The sequence below is a fragment of the Pseudorca crassidens genome, chromosome 3 (assembly GCF_039906515.1).
Source record: "Pseudorca crassidens isolate mPseCra1 chromosome 3, mPseCra1.hap1, whole genome shotgun sequence".
Lineage (NCBI taxonomy): Eukaryota > Metazoa > Chordata > Mammalia > Artiodactyla > Delphinidae > Pseudorca > Pseudorca crassidens.
In genome coordinates, this window is record NC_090298.1 from 91,730,621 (window position 1) to 91,748,592 (window position 17,972).

At 51.2% G+C, this 17,972-nt stretch overlaps 1 protein-coding gene across 7 annotated transcripts in view; it reads left to right on the forward strand.

Moving 5' to 3' along the window:
• Positions 1–17,972, forward strand: part of MCC (MCC regulator of WNT signaling pathway) — a 464,176-nt gene that overhangs the window by 437,668 nt on the left and 8,536 nt on the right. For all 7 annotated transcript variants that reach the window (XM_067731409.1, XM_067731408.1, XM_067731411.1 and 4 more), the window contains 2 exons: positions 2,415–2,621; positions 6,984–7,084. In XM_067731409.1, coding sequence (XP_067587510.1) covers positions 2,415–2,621; positions 6,984–7,084 — 308 coding nt within the window. The remainder of the gene's footprint in view (positions 1–2,414; positions 2,622–6,983; positions 7,085–17,972) is intronic.

Below are 17,972 nucleotides of genomic sequence, written 5' to 3' on the forward strand. Positions count from 1 at the left end.
TTTTTTGAAGAAAAACATCGGAGTCACCTCCCTTCCCTGTATGTCCCTAATAGTGTGTTCAGGGATGTGTGCTTGCCCACACCAAGCCCATTGCTGCAGATTTTGTTGGATTTCACCGTTTTGTTCTAGGCTACAACTGCTGAGAGAGTCACGTTTTCTGGGTTTTTTCACTTGTACTTGGTCTTTAGTAAACGGCTTTTGATTTCTAGATGATCGACGTGGCTCCTTCTCAAACCCACTCTTCTGTGTTGAATATCCCATCCTTTCATTGTGACTCCTCTTCCTTTTTCTCTTTAATTGCTTTAAATATTTATTTTCTGTCTTCTTCCTTGTGAATTCTGGTTCTTTACATGCCGATTCTACCTCACCGTGACTCACTTCTGTTTTCTCTTCGCGCGTGTGTGTGTGTTGGGAGGAGAACTTGGTTGCCAGCTCCCACCTGGTGGAGGTTGTGTCTTCCCTGGGGTCCCGCGGGTCCTGGGTGGAGATGTCCCTGTAAACGGTTGTGTCCTTAGATCTGTTGGGACCTGTGGGTTTCAGAGGTTTAGGGCTAGTTTTTGCCTTATTCGTGGCTGAAGATTCCTGTAGCCTATCTACACATGCCTCCTGCCTCCATGATTCCTCAGAAGAGGCTTTTCTTTCTTCTCCCACCCGCAGCCTGAGTGATGACACGTTTCCTCGCCACATCCTCACCACAGGGAGGTCGTCTTGTCTCCTCTCGAGGCGGCACTTGGAGAGTCCTGGCTCCTGTGGGGGGGGGGGGGGGGGTCTCAGTCCTGGCTGTCTGCCCTGCCCTTGCATGGGTGCTGGGGCCTCCCTGCCTGCCTGATGCCTCAGGAGGCCGGTGCTGGGGCCACCTTACCTTTCCTCTTGGTGGAGGGCCTGTTTCCGGCACCCATGGGTCCATCTTTCCTTCTTTCAAGCTTGTGTCTGTATGGTTGTTCTGGGTGTGACTGTCCACATTAGCTCAGGATGCAGTGCTGTCAGAACCTTCAGAATCCGGCTTCTGATGGCAAAAGATGAGACGGTTCAGTGTATGGAGACCTTTCCTCCTGGTTCTGTGTCGTTGTTAGGAAAGGTTTGGCGTCTTCTTTTCAGTGGTCGCTCGGCTCGGCACATTGCCTTCTCCATGGCTAACGCCCCCAGCCCTGAGTACGACTGGCCGCGGTGGGTACCCTCTAGGTGTTTCCCCATGTTGGCGGTGAGAACATCTACTCCCCAGGTCTGGCTTACCCAGGAGAGCACAGCAGGTCTGGCTTGTCACCTCAGAGGGGGGTCACTTCGGGGGTGACCTTGGTGAATCCCTCTCAAGGCAGTGCCCCCGTGTTATGAAGTAAGATGACAGAGATAGCTGGGGAGACTGACCGGGTGGTCACGGGGTGCTGGACTTGCCCTCCAGCAGAGGTGAGGGACAAGAGTCATGTGTGGGCTCACCTTGAAAGCGGGGCCGGGGAGGGGGAGTACAGCTTAGTGGTTACCTGGGCTCTGAGCCAGACGTCCTGGGTTCAAACTCGGGCTCCGCAGTTTACCCAGTAATTGTGGGCTGAGCTGGTGGATTTCCCTCTTCATGCCTCAGTTTCCCCTCCATGAACGGAAATGCTCATAATACCTCCCTCAGGTTGGGAGGATTAAGTGAGTGACTTAGTGTAAACATTTAAGACAGTGTTACATGCTCAATAAATGCTGGTGATTACCACTGGTGCCCGGCTCTGGTCCCAGGACAGCACGGTCCCATTTGGGAGTCACTTCTTTCTCTCCATAGCAAACTCTGATTTGGCTCCTTTAAGATACTTGAAGAAGTTACCTGAGGCGTAGTCACCCGGGAAGGGCTCTGTTTCGATTTCGTTTCATTTGGGGCCTAAAGTAGAGAAGAGCTGGGGGCAGTATCATTGCTCTGCACGCTTCCCAGTGGCCTGACACAGCTCAGGGCCCCAGACTGCCATCAGGGGTGATTAATATGTGGATTGGTGCTATGGAAAGTGGAAAAGGCAATGGGAATTGGAAGGGACCTAGTCAGACCCAGCTTTATACGAATGACCCTTTTACCTCTTTGATGGTTAGCCTCTGCCTGCCAGAAAACTGGTTTCTGTCGTGGCTGATGAGACCGCTGGGGACGTGGGCGTGGGGTATTCCAGTTGTTAGAGAGGTTTTCCTTATAGTGAGTCAAGGTCTGCTTGCCTGTAACTTCTACCCATTGATCTCAGTTCTGGTGCCTAGTGACAAGCGCATGGCTTAGTGCACGAGTCCGTCCTTTAAGATGTGTGAAGACGGCCATCTAGTCTCCTCGGGGTCATGTTCTCCCCAGCTGCCCAGTGATACCTCCCTCCGGGCTGTGGGTGGTAGCTACAGACCCCCTTCCCCCGCCCAGCCCTGCTCTCACCCCGTGGGCGCCTCGTGCGCTCTGTGCTCCGCAGGAGGAGATGGCAGAGTTGAAGGCCCAGCTGTACCTCCTGGAGAAGGAGAAGAAGGCCCTGGAGCTGAAGCTGAGCACGCGGGAGGCCCAGGAGCAGGCCTACCTCGTGCACATCGAGCACCTGAAGTCCGAGGTGGAGGAGCTGAAGGAGCAGCGCACGCGGTCCCTCAGCTCCACCAGCAGTGGCGGCAAGGACAAGGCCGGCAAGGTAGGGGCACAGGGACCCTGGGGCTCGGGCCTCACCGCCTGCCCAGGTCCCGCAAGCCACTGCCCACCACCCTGCTGCCTCAGCTTCCTTATTTGCATAGGAGCCGAAAGCCATTCCAGAAATTCGAAAGAAAGGGACATTCTGCGGGCAAAGAAACCAAATCCACATTTTGAAAACATCTCACTTTTACGGACAGTTAAAATTCCATACAATTCAACTGTTCCATACAGTTGAAGCATTTTCACAGATCACGGTCTGATCCAGGGAGCGATCTATGCGGTGGTCCCGGAGTCTGATACTGGTTCTACCTCTTCTTCCTTCTATCACGTGTCACACGGTGACCATCGCTGGTTGATCACTCTGTACCCGATCATTGCATGTATCATCTCCCTTAAGTCTCACGACTCTCAGGAAAGAAGAGTTATCCCCATTTACGTGAGGATAATGAGGTTTAAAAGAACTGAGGGGGTCTCAACAGCTAGTGAATGGCAGAATCGGGATTTAACCCCAGTTTGGCTGACGGCCACTCTTCCTTTCGTCTGTTTCCTCCTCGACTTCCAAGAGGTGGGGGGCCGGAAGCATTATGAGGCAGAGAAGGAGGTAGGTGAGCCCCGCATTACCCCGAGGATATCACACAGAGTGGGCTATCGATGATATCATCTTGCAAACTCACACTTTCATTAGCGCACAAGTCTTTTTTTCTAGAATCCAAGCTCATTCCATCAGCCTCTATCTCAGAGTGATTCCAAATACTGCACTGGAGAAAAAAATAGTCCAGACTTTAAAGAAAGATATCCCCCACCCCAGGGTGCTGGAATTTCTGTGCGTCAGATTTTCTGTTCCTAACAAACGCCAGCTTCTCCTGACCCCACTTTGTCTCAGGCCCAGGACTTGTGGGCCTACGCTGACTTGCTGGTCTAATGAGTGGCCCCTCACGGCCCAGATGCAGTGATGTCTTCACGAGAGTAGTGTACCTGCGAAGAAAGCACCTTGATGATACCGTGTGGCAGTGAAGAAACAGCTAAACAGCTAAGAACTGACGCGTGCTCCACAGAGGCCACAGCTACCCTTTGCCCGCCTCTCACCTGCAAGGGCACCAAGGGAGTCCATAGCCATGGTACCCAGCTTGGCCACTTTCCTGAGGCCCCAGCTGCTTCTCAGTCATCCGTTCATGTGACGGATGTGATTTGGTCCAGGCAAGATGCTGGAGGCTGTTCCAGGAGTTTAGATTGCCCTGGAATGGGCAAATAGATGATCACAACGCAGGGGCACGGTGTTCTTGGGTGCAAGGATCAATGCCCGGTGCAAGGGGAGGCCACAGGCCAGCTCTGGAGATTCGGGACAGGTTTCCTGAACTGAGAGCCAGTGGAGAGTGGGTGCTAGCCTGAGGAAGAGGGCCAGGGCAGACCAGGAAGTCCACCCTGGGCCAATGGAATGGCAAGGGCAAAGCCTAGGAGGAGGAGGAATCCATACACTGGCTGGGGAGACCAGCCGGCTGTGCCGTCCTGAGGATGGGGAGGAATCGCTGAGGGGTTTTTGCAGGGGGTGAGGTGACACAGTCTGAGCTTTGGAAAGGTCACCATGTGGGTGCACCCTGAAACCACGTGCCCAGTGCTTGGGGAGTCTGATCGTGGTGAGCAGTGGCCTCTGCAGAGCTGTTTCACGCGGGAGGATCTGGGGCTCTGTTCTGTGCCAACAGCTTCAGAATCTTTGCTCAGCCTTTTGAGTTTGTTAGCAGTCACTTTGGGACAGAGCCTGAGAGACAGAGCCCCAGCGTTCGTGTGTGCGCCCTTAGGGAGTGGTGCAAACGGACTACTCAGGCTCTTTCCAGAGGCCCAGGGACTGTGCATCCTCCTGGTTCTTAGTATTTATTTCGACTGCGGGAAGCTCTGTGTTTTGTGGAATGGCTTCAAAGAACAGAAATCTCTTTGATGGTAAAGGCCAGATGATTTATTTTTATTTTCTTACATTAGGGTAAGGAGCTTTTATAAGAGTGCTCTGTGTTGTTCAGGTAATGAAATTGGAGGAAGGTGATTATTTTGCCTTTCAAAAGTTATATCCTGGGCTTCCCTGGTGACGCAGTGGTTAAGAATCCACCTGCCAATGCAGGGGACACGGGTTCGAGCCCTGGTCCGGGAAGATCCCGCATGCCGCGGAGCAACTAAGCCCGCGCACCACAACTACTGAGCCTGTGCTCTAGAGCCCGTGAGCCACAGCTCCTGAGCCCGCGCGCCTAGAGCCCGTGCTCCACAACAAGAGAAGCCACCGCAGTGAGAAGCCCGTGCACCGCAACGAAGAGTAGCCCCCACTCGCCGCAACTAGAGAAAGCCCGCGGGCAGCAACGAAGACCCAACGCAGCCAAAAATAAAATAAATTTATTTTTTAAAAAATGTTAGATCCATTTACTATATCAATAATACCTCCCTTCTGGGCTATTCATTTGGTCTTACTTGTTGGTGGATGAGGCAAGCAGTCTGGAGCAGAGGCTGGTATACTGTTAACATTTTAGGATTTTCGGGTCATGTGGACTCTGCTGCAACTACGTAACTTTGCCGTTGCGGAATGGTACTGTGAAGGCAGAGACAATACAGACACAAAGGCGCATGGCTGTGTTCTAACACTTTATTTATGGACGCTGAAATTTGAATTTCATATGATTTCTATACATCACAAAATATTCCTCAATTTTTTTTTCCATGATTTTAAAAACAAAAACAATTCTTGCCCTGTGGGACTTTTATAAAAACAGGTGGCAGGCCAGATTGGGGTCTAGAACATCCACTCTCGCTTCTGAGGCGGGGGGGTGTCATGCTTGGTTTAAAACTTTCCCTCCAGCCAGCAAGCTGGGTCCCATATCTTGCCCAAGTGACATTAGGTTTTTTTCACTTCTTGTCTGTGTGCAACAGAGATTACCAGACGTGTTCAGTGAAGGGCACTGGGTGAGACAAAGCTGTCCCTTGTCCTTAAGGAGTCTTATGAAATGTTAACCCTGAGGGCAGTCCCTGTATACACAAGAAGAGGGTGTTGGACTCTGGAGAGACTCCAGGGCTGGTGGATGGGGGCTCGGGTCTGCAGGTCGCCAGGAGGAGAGGAGGGAGGGAAAGCAGAGCTGGAGGAGCATGGGGGTGGGGGGAGTTCAGGTGCTGTGGGCTCCTCCAGAGGAGCCCCGTGTGGTGGCGTTTCTGTGCCAGTGGGCCGAGGGGACCCAGCGCCCCCTGTCGTCTGGATTTCTAGCGCCAGGTTCATACTTCCTGGAAGCGCTCCTTCCATCATGATACAGCCTTCTGTTTACATTCTGTCTCAGCGTAACAGATCACGGGCTTTTTATTCTCAAGCCTGAGCTGTAGTCAGCCCTCTGTAAATGTCTGCTGAGCAAACTATCAGGTGAGCACCGTCCCCTGTGCTTATTACACAGCACAGCAGCTGCCCTCTGTCTAAATGCAGAGAAGGCAGAGCGCTCGGAGGGGTGTGAGCATTGCTTTGTGAATTGTCCTAACTCCATTTAGGATTTAGGCATTCTGGCTCTTAGGTTTCCTCATCTGTAAAAGGGGAGGATTTGGTTTAGGTGGTGTCAAAGCTCCTGTCTGATGCTAAGGCACATCTTCTGTGAATGTGTGCTTCTGCTGTCCTCCTCCTTTCCTGGGTCTTCTAGATGATTACACTGAACCCAGTAAAGCCCCTAACTCCAGGGAAGATTGGTTCTCTCCCCAGGGGACGCGGGATGAAGGGACGGACAACCCAAGGATACATGTGTTTCCCACTTTTATGAGCTACCAGAGGCTTAGCCCAGTGATGAAGGGAACTGACCTGGCATCAGTTGGCATCCTGGTTCCACCGTGTCCTGGCTGAATACCTGGGGCAGTGTAACTTCCCTGTGCCCTAGTTTTTCTCCTTGGCAAAGAGGGGATAATGACAGTATCTGCCTCAGAGGATCGTCACGATGATCAGATAAGAGAACGTGTGGGGCTTCCCTGGTGGCGCAGTGGTTGAGAGTCCGCCTGCCGATGCAGGGGACACGGGTTCGTGCCCCGGTCCGGGAAGATCCCACATGCCGCGGAGCGGCTGGGCCCGTGAGCCATGGCTGCTGAGCCTGCGCGTCCGGAGCCTGTGCTCCGCAACGGGAGAGGCCACAACAGTGAGAGGCCCGCATACCGCAAAAAAAAAAAAAAAAAAGAACGTGTGTGTAGAGGGCTCAGCCTAGTGCGCAGCTCCCTGTGAGTGCTCAGAGCGCGGGGCAGCAGGCGGCGGACGTCGAGGGGATGTCGAGGGGCGGAGCTGCCGCCGCCTGTCAGCTCCCGCCGTCTGCCTCCGGGCGCCCTCGGCTTGGCTGCAGACCTCACCCGGCTGTGTTTACATCCTCAGGAGTCTGCGGACGCTGCCTCCCCAGCTCTGTCTCTGGCTGAACTGAGGACGGCGTGCAGTGACAGCGAGCTGGCCGCGGAGTTCGCCAACGCCATCCGTCGGTAAGCGCCCTGCTCACAGCCCCGCTGCGCAGTTTATTCCAGGAGTGACGGCTGGGTGCCAGGTTCTCCCCGCATGCTCCTCATGGAGCATTACAGGCTGCTTGGGAAGGAGGAGGCGCCCATACGGGCTTCTTTGGCCCAGACCTGGAGGCCAGAAAGGGGAATGACCGGGAGAATATATACAGTCATTTCACCTCCAGGTAGAAGAGGCCTCTTTGTGTACTTTTTGGTTGTGGTGTGGCATTGGCTAGAACCTCAGGACTGTGTTAAATGGTGAGGAACAAATCAGGCATCTTCTCATATCAACGGGATGGAATATTGCGAGTAAATTTTGTTGGATCTTTAGGGAATTTTTAACAATTTCTTTGGCTGCTTTATATGTGTATCGTATTTCTCAAATATAAAGGTAATTAAGTTGACTGAAGGAAAGAAAAAAAAAACAGGCATCTTTATCTTGTTTCTAGCTTCAGTGAGAATGCCTCCCTCCCCATCTCTGGCTCTTTCCAATCAGACGGCCTCATTGTTGATTCACTGCTGGACGTTTTTCCTCTATTGCAGCTGTTTCTTTCCCTCTATTCTTTCTCTCTGGATCTGTCTTCCATATTCCTAACTTTTCATACTCTCGCCACCCTTCTGCACTCTGTTCTGGAGGAGGGCTGTCCAGTCAAAAGGTAATGCAGACCACGCCTGATGTCCTAGGAACCACATTTAAAAAGTAGAAAGAAACAGGTACAGTCCACTTTAATGACGTATTTCATTTCACTCATTGTATCCAAAATATCATTTCAAAATATAAATCGATATTTTTAAAAGATATTAATGAGATATCTTCTTTTCTTTTCTTTTCTTTTACTAAATGTTCAAAATCTACTGTAAATCTAGTAAATTTATACTTACAGCACTTCTCAGATTCAAACCAGTCAACATTTCCAGTGCTCAGTGGCTCACGTGGCCATGGCTGCCCTATCGGATAGTGCAGTTCTGGGGAGGTTCTGCAGCTCCGTTTTCCAGCTCACTCATTTATTCCTTAGCTCGAGCCATCATGGTGTTTGGGTGATGTGTTGAGTTTATTTTGGTGATGAAACCTATCATCTCTTGTGTCATGATATCGTCTTGCGTCTCTCAGGATATTTATTGTACTTACTCTGAAATGTTATTTTGTCTACTGTATTAACTTGCCTCACATGTGAGTTTTTAAGGTTGAGTTTTGTGACTCACTCTTGGCTTCGGCTCACAAGCTTGCCTCCTGGGCTTTCTGTTCCTCCCGGCTGACAGCGGGTCTGTAGGCCGCGTATCTGACCCAAGCGTCCGGTCCCCTCCGGCTCTAATGGCCAGCACCTCTCACTGAAGCACCTCTGAATCCCTTTCTTCCTTTTGTAGCAGCTTGCTTTTGTGTGCATTTTGAGTTGTGGTTTCCTTTTTCAAGAAGAGTAAAAATCTGCCTTTCCTTTTTTTATGAGTCCTCAGGGTTTCTGGCAGACGAAGAGCACTCCTTAGTTTCCATCGTGCTTGAGGATTTTTTTAAAAATACATTTGCCATCGTTTCTGGGGATTTGGGGTAGGAGGGGAAGGCTACAGTGTGTGCTCAGGCTGCTGTCTTGGTCCAGCCAGGGCTGTTTATCTTATAGTGTAGCCTCCGGGCTGAGGGTGGATTGCAGGCTGCCATGTGGGGAACCTCACTACCCTCCTGATTTACTCACCGCCACTTTTTGTCTTTCCTTCCAAGTTGTAATAGCTCAGTTTTTACATTGCCAGTGCCTCTGGCCATGTGGTTAAATGGTAATCGCTTTGCTTGAGGCAGGAAGAGAGAAGCTGCAGGGAGAATGCCCTCAGCTAATCCTAATGACGTGATTGCGCCAGAAATTCGGGATGCAAACCACCCCCTGCTGCCAGCAGGGAGCCATTTGGATATTGTATCTGTAAGCTAAGCCCCTGCATTTTCCAAGTTCCCCGAACCTCAGAGGCCTTCGCTGGCACAAGCAGGATGCAGGTTCTGCTGACTAAACATAAAGGGATTTCATTTGTTCTGTCAGTCACAATGGATTTCCAATAGCCAGCCTTAAGTTGCTTAGCATGGATTTCTAATCAAGCCCCAGATATATGGAGCCAAGAAAGAACCCACAGGGCTACAGGAAAAAGGAAAATAACATAATTATACTGTAAATATAGCTTAGAAAGTGGAATCGTCATTTCATGAGGATATATAATACAGACACCTAAAGGCTGAGGTTTGGGGATGTTTCTATTTTTAAAAATCAAGTGGAAACTACCACCTTCTTTGAAGATGTTAAATCACCGCCACACTAGTGGTTGAGTCCGTTGAGGGAACCTTCCCAGAATTTTCAGACATATTCCTACCTTGGAAAAGGATGGTTCCAAACACCGAAGCTGTGGGCCAGGGGAACCGGACTGAGAAGAGCAGGTGTGGTGAGGGGGCTGGAGCAGAGGCTAGGCTGGAGCAGAGGCTAGGCATGGACTTTTCTGGAGGAGAGCCCCTAGGAATGTGCCTTGTGACATTCTAGTCACTGGTCCTAGGTTCCTGCCCTGTCCCAGCCTAGTCTCCGCAACACCTAGCGGGGCTGCAGCCTCGGTCGGGCCCCTGCCCTGCGACCCTGCTCTCTCGGTGTGTCTGCTCCCAGCCGCCTTCTGTTTGGAACAAAACCAGGCCTCCGTGCAATCACACATTGACTGGCTACCTCCCATCTGGTCTGATTTCATTCCCTCCACTTCCATGGACGTTTATTGTAGTTTATTGGCTCCGGGGTTGCCATAAAACCCCATCTGGATGACCAGGTTTCCAAGTCTTGCACATGAGTTTTTTTTTTTATCAGGGCACCTTGTCTTTGCTGTTGTCTGCATAGGCTGCGTGCTACAAAACCCTTCTCCATCCCAGATCCCTCTCTTGCTTGTGGTCCTAGTAAAATTTAACCGAACCACCAAAGAAGTAAACTATACAAATGCGGTTAAGGAGAGGGAATTTTCAGCAATGAGTTTTCTTTGTACTTCACGTGGTATTCATGTAGCGTGCCTGCGGGAGCCGAGCACAGCTGAGAGGAGCAGACTGTTCCATCTTCGCCATACTTAGAAAGCAGCAAGGGGCAGGTGGTGTTCTCCATATGATGCGGGAAGAGGTGGGGGGGGGGGAGACCGGCACGGCAAGGCCCAGCGGTTTCCCAAGGTCACACAGTGAGGCAGCGGGGAAATCGCAGGCCCCGCCCCCCGTGTCTCCCGGACCCCTGTGTGCTGGCAGAGGTTTGCTTGCAGGTGAGTGTGAGCTGAGCCCGCTCGTGTAGGCTCACCTACACCTGGACCCGGCATAGTATGCATGGCCTGGGCAGATGGGAATCCCTGTGCTCCTGGTACACAGCCGCCCATCTGTCCACCGAAGGCTGAGGACACGTGAAGGGCTGGTGGTGAGGGCGGACTTCCTCAGATGCACAGAGCCCAGGTCGTTGCGGTTAAAAGGTAAGGACGCTGTGCCCCTCAGTGCTGAGGGACAGGGAGGAATCAGGAAAGGGCTGTGACGTGGTGAGCAGCAGCATGTAGCATCACCTCAGATGATTCCACACCCCTGTCCCTGGGCCCCAAGGCAGGTCAGGACCAGCTCCATATCCCACCCAGGCACCGCAGAGGTCGCCGCCCTGTCCCTGCAGGAGGCTGTGCTCATTTAGTCACAGGCCCGCCAGGGGCTCTGCTGAGCGCTTCGGGGCACTGGCAGCTGCCACCTGTGCCTGCAAGTGCCAGATGGTTCTGTAAAATGCTAAGTGAAGGCAATCAGCAAATCACAGCGGCCGCTCTGTCCAGGGACAGGATGCGCCCGACTCATCAGCAGAGAAGGGGCACTTAGACTTCCTTTCATCTCTCTGATGAGTTACAGGCGAGCTGCTGCTGCCGGGAGAGGGCTGTGTGTCAGATCCCTGTAGGGAGAGATCGGGGGCAGGTGGGCCCCGACTGGTTAGGGTGGTCACAAGAGACCAGATCTGGAGGACGTGGATGTGCCCCTGTGGGGAGTGGAGCTGGGCCATCCAGGAAGATACACAAGGCGGCGTCTCGGAGTTCAAAGAGACGGAGTGGGAACTCCCCGCTCAGCCCTGGCCCGTGGGCCTCCACCGCTGGGTGAATTACTCCTAATGGAAGGGACTCCAGATGACACATGAACCCACAGCGCTGACACAGAAGCCAAGCAAAGAACATGTTTCAAAGCAAGGAAGCGACCACTTCAGGTTGAGGTGGGTTAAGAAGGGGAAAGGCAAGAAGCGAAGACAGCTGGTGGGAGAAGGTCGCTGTGCAGAGAGGGAACTCTGGGGGAACTGTCTCTAAGGAGACCCCGGAGCGCATCTGTGTGCGCCTGAGGATGACCCCGTAAGAGCGGGCCCTCTCAGGGTCACAGAGTAACTTTACAGGATGCAGATCTGATGGTACCCTCACACTCGTGTTCCTCTGCTGTGTAACAAAGTACCACAAGCTTTGCAGCTTGAACAATGCCCATTCATTAGCTCACAGTTTCTGTGGGTCAGCAGGGCGCAGCACGACTGGCTTCTCTGCTTAGGGTCTTACAAGGCTGCAGTCAACATGTCATCCAGGGCCCTGTTCTCATCTGGAGGCTCTTGGGAGGAACCTGCTTCAAAGCTCGTTCTGCCTGTTGGCAGAAGTCAGCTCCTGGCGGTTGTAGGGCTGACATCCCATTTTCTTGGGGCTCTTGGCCAGGGGTAACTCCTAGAGGCCTCTAGAACTTCTGCACAGACTTCCTGGTCCTCAAAGCAGCAAACACCTCCCTCTTATCACATCCCTTCCCTGCTTCAAATCTCTTTCCAGGAAGAGCCCAGTCCTTTTTAAGGGCTCACCTAAGTCCGCCAGGTCTACCCAGAATCATCTTATCCTAAGATCAGCTCTTTGGGACTTTAATTACATCTGCAGAATTCCCTCACAGCAGCACCTGGATGACTGAATAACTGGGATGTGTGTGTATCCTAAGGGGCCAAACTCTCGGAGGCCATTTTCGAACTCTGCCTACCACACCTCATTACCTAAGACCTTCCAGTGACTCCGGCTGTCTGTGTCCAAGCTCCTTCGCAAGTGTGTGATCTGACCCCTGCCTGCTTCTCCACCCTCGCCCTATCACATGCCCCCTCCCACCCTGAGCCACACCAGGCTGCCCACCCTCTCTGTGCCTCTGGGGCTTCAGTGCTGCTGCTACCTCTGACCTCACACCACCAAAGTCCACGTCCCAGGCACTCACAGCACTGTGCCTCTTCCCTGTCTATAAAATTTGTTTATTTTTTGGTTCTCGTGAGCCCTGATTTCGTTCTACCAGAGAACACATCATTGCTTTGTTTCTTATGTGCCTGCCTCTTCTTCCCCTGCTTCACCCTCCGCTGCCTGCAGGAGAGTCCCTTTTGGGGGGGGGCGGGGCAGGGGTCATGACTTACCCAGCTGTACGACTCTGGTGACTTTGTTCCTTCTAAACGATCCCTCAGTGATCTCAGCCGCACTTCTCTCTGCCCACTGGACATCTCCCCCGAATATCAGGCTAGAGCCTTAAAACACACCATGTCTCTGGGCTTCCCTGGTGGCGCAGTGGTTGAGAGTCTGCCTGCTGATGCAGGGGACACGGGTTCGTGCCCCGGTCCGGGAGGATCCCACATGCCGTGGAGTGGCGGGCCCCATGAGCCATGGCCGCTGAGCCTGCACGTCCGGAGGCTGTGCTCCGCAATGGGAGAGGCCACAACAGTGAGAGGCCCGCGTACTGCAAAAAAAAAAAGAAGACACACCATGTCTAAAACAGAAATTATAATCCCGTTTCCTCCTGCCCTTTGAAATTGGCCTCTTTTTCAGAATTCCTATTTATATTAAAAAAAGTAAATTTTTCTAGTGATCCAGGATTATAATTTTGAAGTCTCCTATCTCTGTCTCTTGTCTGCAGATTGTAATGTTTTTTTTTCCATTAAAATCCCATCCATCCCATGCCACTTGCATTGCCTTCTCCTGAGTTTAGCCCTCAATCCCTCAGAACTCAGTAGCATCCCGATGGGTCATTCTACCATTAGTCTCACCTTGTGTTCTGCCACCAAAAATACCTTAAAACACACTTCTGATCATGCTGCTCTGCAGATACACCTTCAGTGGCTTGGCCTGCAAGATCATCTGTAGGTCCCTAACTTAACTTCCTAGCCCATATTTCAAATGTTTCCCTACATGTAACCTGCGGTCCAGATTCATCTGGGCAGTTCATCTTTCCGAGAGCATGCCCTTTGCTTTATCCCCCCACCCTGCCCCATCTCTCTCAATCTGGGGACCCCTCCTCTTCACCCCCTCCCGTAGGACACTCATCTTCCGGAAGCTTCCTGTGTCACCTCTTCTCTGCACCCCTGATGGTACAGACCACTCATCGTCCGTCGGTGCCCACAGAGCACGTGGTTGTCAGAGGGCCTTAGAACAAACCACAGCAAGCCTCCTTGAGTTCAGGTTCATGTCCGAGTTCCAAAAATATCTGCCCAGCTCTAGAAATCTTCCAGATTTGTAGGAAAGAACAACTGGCCATGAAAGGAAGGAAGATGGCACTGATCGACCCCTATTTCAGCAGCTATGGATTAATACTGTTTTTGAGCCGTACACATAGTGGATTGAAATGCAGAAGGAACTGGTTGGAGTCCTTTAAAGAGGGAGACCCCACTGAGCAAACAAGCAGCAGAATCTTCACCATTTTATTAGTAGGACCATTATTTTTAAGGGTGCTGTTTTATTAAACTTGCACTTGCTGATTCTTCCTATGTGGCTGATTTACAAGAGCAGTCAGGCAGTGGAAGTTGTGCTCAGAATTCCGTAAATGCACAGGGGTCTGCAGGACATTAATGGAATACAAAGTGCACCTGTGAGTTCATTATCATGTCAACAAATGACTGAGCTCCAGAGCCGGCCTCAGAGGGCACAGGGAAAGACCAGTGCTCATCCTGGGGGTTGAGGTAGGCGTTGCTTGGATAACTGAGATTTCTTTTTATTCCTGTCATTCCCCCCACGTTCCAAAAGCTCAGAGAAAAGGCCTTGCCCTGGATCGCATAAAGGCAGAGTGATGGAGAACATCCAAGCACCCTGTAGCATGGGCAAGGCAGCAGCGTGCAGATGTGCAAGAAACATGGTCGTAGGGAGGTCTGGGCCGTCATCTTGTGGCTACTCCTGGCAAACTCGCCCCAACACAACACCTGCGGAACATCATTAACTGGGACACCCCCTCCTTAGTTCCACAGGCCTGGGCTCTTCACCAGAGAGCTGTCTGCTCTGTCTCCTGCCCCACTGTCTGCTCGTTATGAAGCAGCATACTTCAGCAAGATGCTGAAGAGCAGGCTCGCAGACAGACCCCTGGGTGCATCCCAGCTCCGCAGGCGAACCTGGCGAGTCTCTTCACTGTGCCTCAAGTGCCTCATCTAGAAGACTAGAATAATAATAGAGTACTGACCTCCAAGGCTTGTGGTGAGAGATAACTTCATCCTTGTAAAGGACTTAGAGCTGTTACTGCTGGCTGGATTTTCTAAAAGAGAAGTAGTTATAGACTGTAATGGCTACCATGAAGGAAAGAAATAGAGCCATAGTCTCTGCGGAGATTTTTTTTTTCCGCAAAAATGTAAATATAGGTTGCATTGAATAATGGGGAAGTGACAAGGTGCTGGGATGTCATTACCCTGGGACATTTGTTTAGATGGGTGGTCAGGGTAGGCTGTTCTGAGGAGGTGACATTTAAGCTGAGATGCGAAGGAGGAAAAGTAACCGTGGGGAGGAAGTTCATCCCAAGCAGAGGGGACTGACTGCACGGGGTTCTGTCCTGGGAAAAAGCTTGGTGTGTGCTAAGAATGGATAGGATTCCAGGGTGCGAGGGGGAGGGCGATACCAAAGACTGGGTCAGGCAGGGCCTTTAGTCAGAGTAAAGCCACGGACTCTATTCCAAGTGCAGGGCAATAATACGATCTGAGTTGTCATATTAAAAACTTCCTCTGGCCGCTCTGTGAAAGCTAGACTCTGGGGTACAGAGGTGAAGCAGAAACACCAATTAGGAGGCTCCTGTGGTTGTCCAGGAGAGAAATGATGGCAGCTTGGGCCTGGGTGGTGGCAGGAATTGCACCCATTTGGTAGGTGGGGTTTGCTGCTGAGCGAACATGGAGGACGAGGAAAAGGGAGGGTCAAGGCTGACTGAAGACGGGTGTCGGCAACTGGGTGAATGGCCTTGCCGGCCTCTGACAAGCGAGGAAGCGTGGGTCGGGGAGGCCGTCTCAGAAGGTCTGCTTTGGACATGCTGAACTGAAGACGCCTGTTAGGTAGAGATGTCACAAGGACAATTCCAGAGCTCTGCGGAAAGGCCTGAAGATTTAGAAGTTTTTAGCATGTAGGTAGTTTCTAGGGAAATAAATGCAAATGGAGAGGATCAAGTCAAGAAAGGGTGGGGTACAAAATAGGGTCCAGGCCCAAGTCCTAAATACTCCCAGCACTTAGAGGTGGAGGAGAGGATGAGGAACCAGGGCAGAAGACCGCACGGACAGCTGGGGAAGTGGGATGAAATCCAGGCGCTCGGGGAAGAGAAGGTGCCGACAGAACATCAGGCCAGAGAGGGACCCTTGATTGTGTCAATGCCCAGATCATCGGTGGCCTCGTGAGCAGTTTCAGTGGAGACAGAAGCCTGGTAATGGAAGGTGAGGAAGAGGAACCACATAGGCGGACCATTCTCTCGTCGTCTAATTCCACATAATGAGCAATGACAAAGAAATTCTAGGGCTTCCCTGGTGGCGCAGTGGTTGAGAGTCCGCCTGCCGATGCAGGGGACGCGGGTTTGTGCCCCGGTCCAGGAAGATCCCACATGCCACGGAGCGATTGGGCCCATGAGCCATGGCCGCTGAGCCTGCGCATCCGGAGCCTGTGCTCCGCAGCAGGAGAGGCCGCAGCAGTGAGAGGCCTGCATACCGCCAAAAAGAAAAGAAAAGAAATTCTAGGTCCTGTGGCTGCGACTCCCTGCGGTTTGGTGTGATTACAGCTCCTCTGGAAGGTTTCCTGGCCGGTGCAGCCACTGCCCACCTCATCAGGCCCCGGCTCTTGCCCTGCCTCCCCAGCCTCCTCATCTGGACTTAGTGATTAAAGCACTGCAGCTGGCCTTTTTCTTTGCGGGAGAATGCAGCCTCCTCCCTGATGGCCCCGAGAACTCTGCTTCCAGACCCCCGGGCACACTGACAGCCTCACTGCAGAGGCCTGCGAGGCCGTCCCCTGCCCAGGCTGCCTGCCTGGATTTTCTCGTCACCAGCAAACTCCCACTGTGAGTCTGCCTCTCACTTCCCATGTGTATGCCACTGCTGACAATTACGCTTCAGTTAAAAATAAAAAGCACTTCCGGCTGCGTGGCTAAAGTAAGATTCAGAGGACCTTTTGTGACCAAAGATGAACCTGGGGATGGGGCGGAACCTGTAAGTGAAACCCATGTGTGTGCTGGGGGCTGTGGGTCTTCATGGTGAGAGTAGGAGCCAGGATTGTCTTCTTGCTGCTGTAGGTGCATATTCCTGAGGGTCTGTATTACTGAGTGTGAAGACACAAGGAAGGGATTACACAGTTCTGGTCGTTCCGGAAAACATTGTGTGAACACATTACCATGGAGGGGCAAGTGGAACATGTAGTGTTTCATTTGTACTTTCTCATCTGCGCGGAGCCTATGAAAGTGTTCCTTTTAGCCTTATTACCTAGACAAACCATAGAAATTCTTTCTGAACTGAAAGCCAAGCAAATTTGAATCAGAAACTAGAAGGAACAGGAAATGAATGGTTGAGGTTCCAAAGTGACTTGGATTAGCAGGTTTATGGCTCTCAGTGTGTTTCAGGTCCTCCTTTGAAAATCCGAGGAAAGCTGTGGTCTTCAGAAAAGTAGAACCGTGCGTGTAATTCTGCATAAAAATTCAGAGAGTTCAAGACCACATGAAGCTCATTTGTAGACCCAGGTAAATAGCACTGCTGCCTTACCAGAGTTTCCCAAATTTGCACAATAATATCACCGGAGGCATTCTTTTTTATTGAGGCATAACAGACATATAACATTATATTAGTTTCTGGTGTACAACGTGATGATTCAATATTTGTATATATTGCAAAATGATCACCATAATAAGTCTAGTTAACATTTGTCACCATAGTTACCAAAAAAATTTCTTACTTGTAATAACTTTTAAGATCTCCTCTCTCAGCACCTTTCAAACACACAGTCCAGTAACGTTTAGTCACCATGCTGTACATTACATCCTCGGGACTTATTTATGTTATAACTGGAAGGTTGTACCTTTTAACCCCCTTCACCCATTTCGCCCGCCCCCAGCCCCACCTCTGGCAGCCATCAGTCTGTTCTGTGTATCTATGAGCTTGCTTTTTGTTTTTTTAGATTCCACATACAAGTGAGATCATACAGTATTTGTCTTTGTCTTATTTCACTTAGCATAAGGCCCTTAAGGTCCATCCATGTTGTTGCAAACGGCAAAATTTCACTCTTTTTTATGGCCGAATAATATTCCATTGTGTATGTATCCCACATCTTTATCCATTTATCCACCGATGGGCACTTAGGTTGTTTTCATATCTTGGCTATTGTAAATAGTGCTGCAGTGAACATGGGGGTGCAGATATCTTTTCAGGGTGGGGATTTCATTTTCTTTGGATAAATACCCAGAAGTGGAATTGCTGGATATGTTGGTTTTATTTTTAATTTTTTGGGGAACTCCCATTCTGTTTTGCATAGTGGCTACACCAGTTTACATTCCCACCAACAGTACACAGGGTTCCCTTTTCTCTGCATCCTCACGAACATTTGTTATTTCTTGTCTTTTTTTTTTTTTTGCGGTATGCGGGCTTCTCACTGTTGTGGCCTCTCCCGT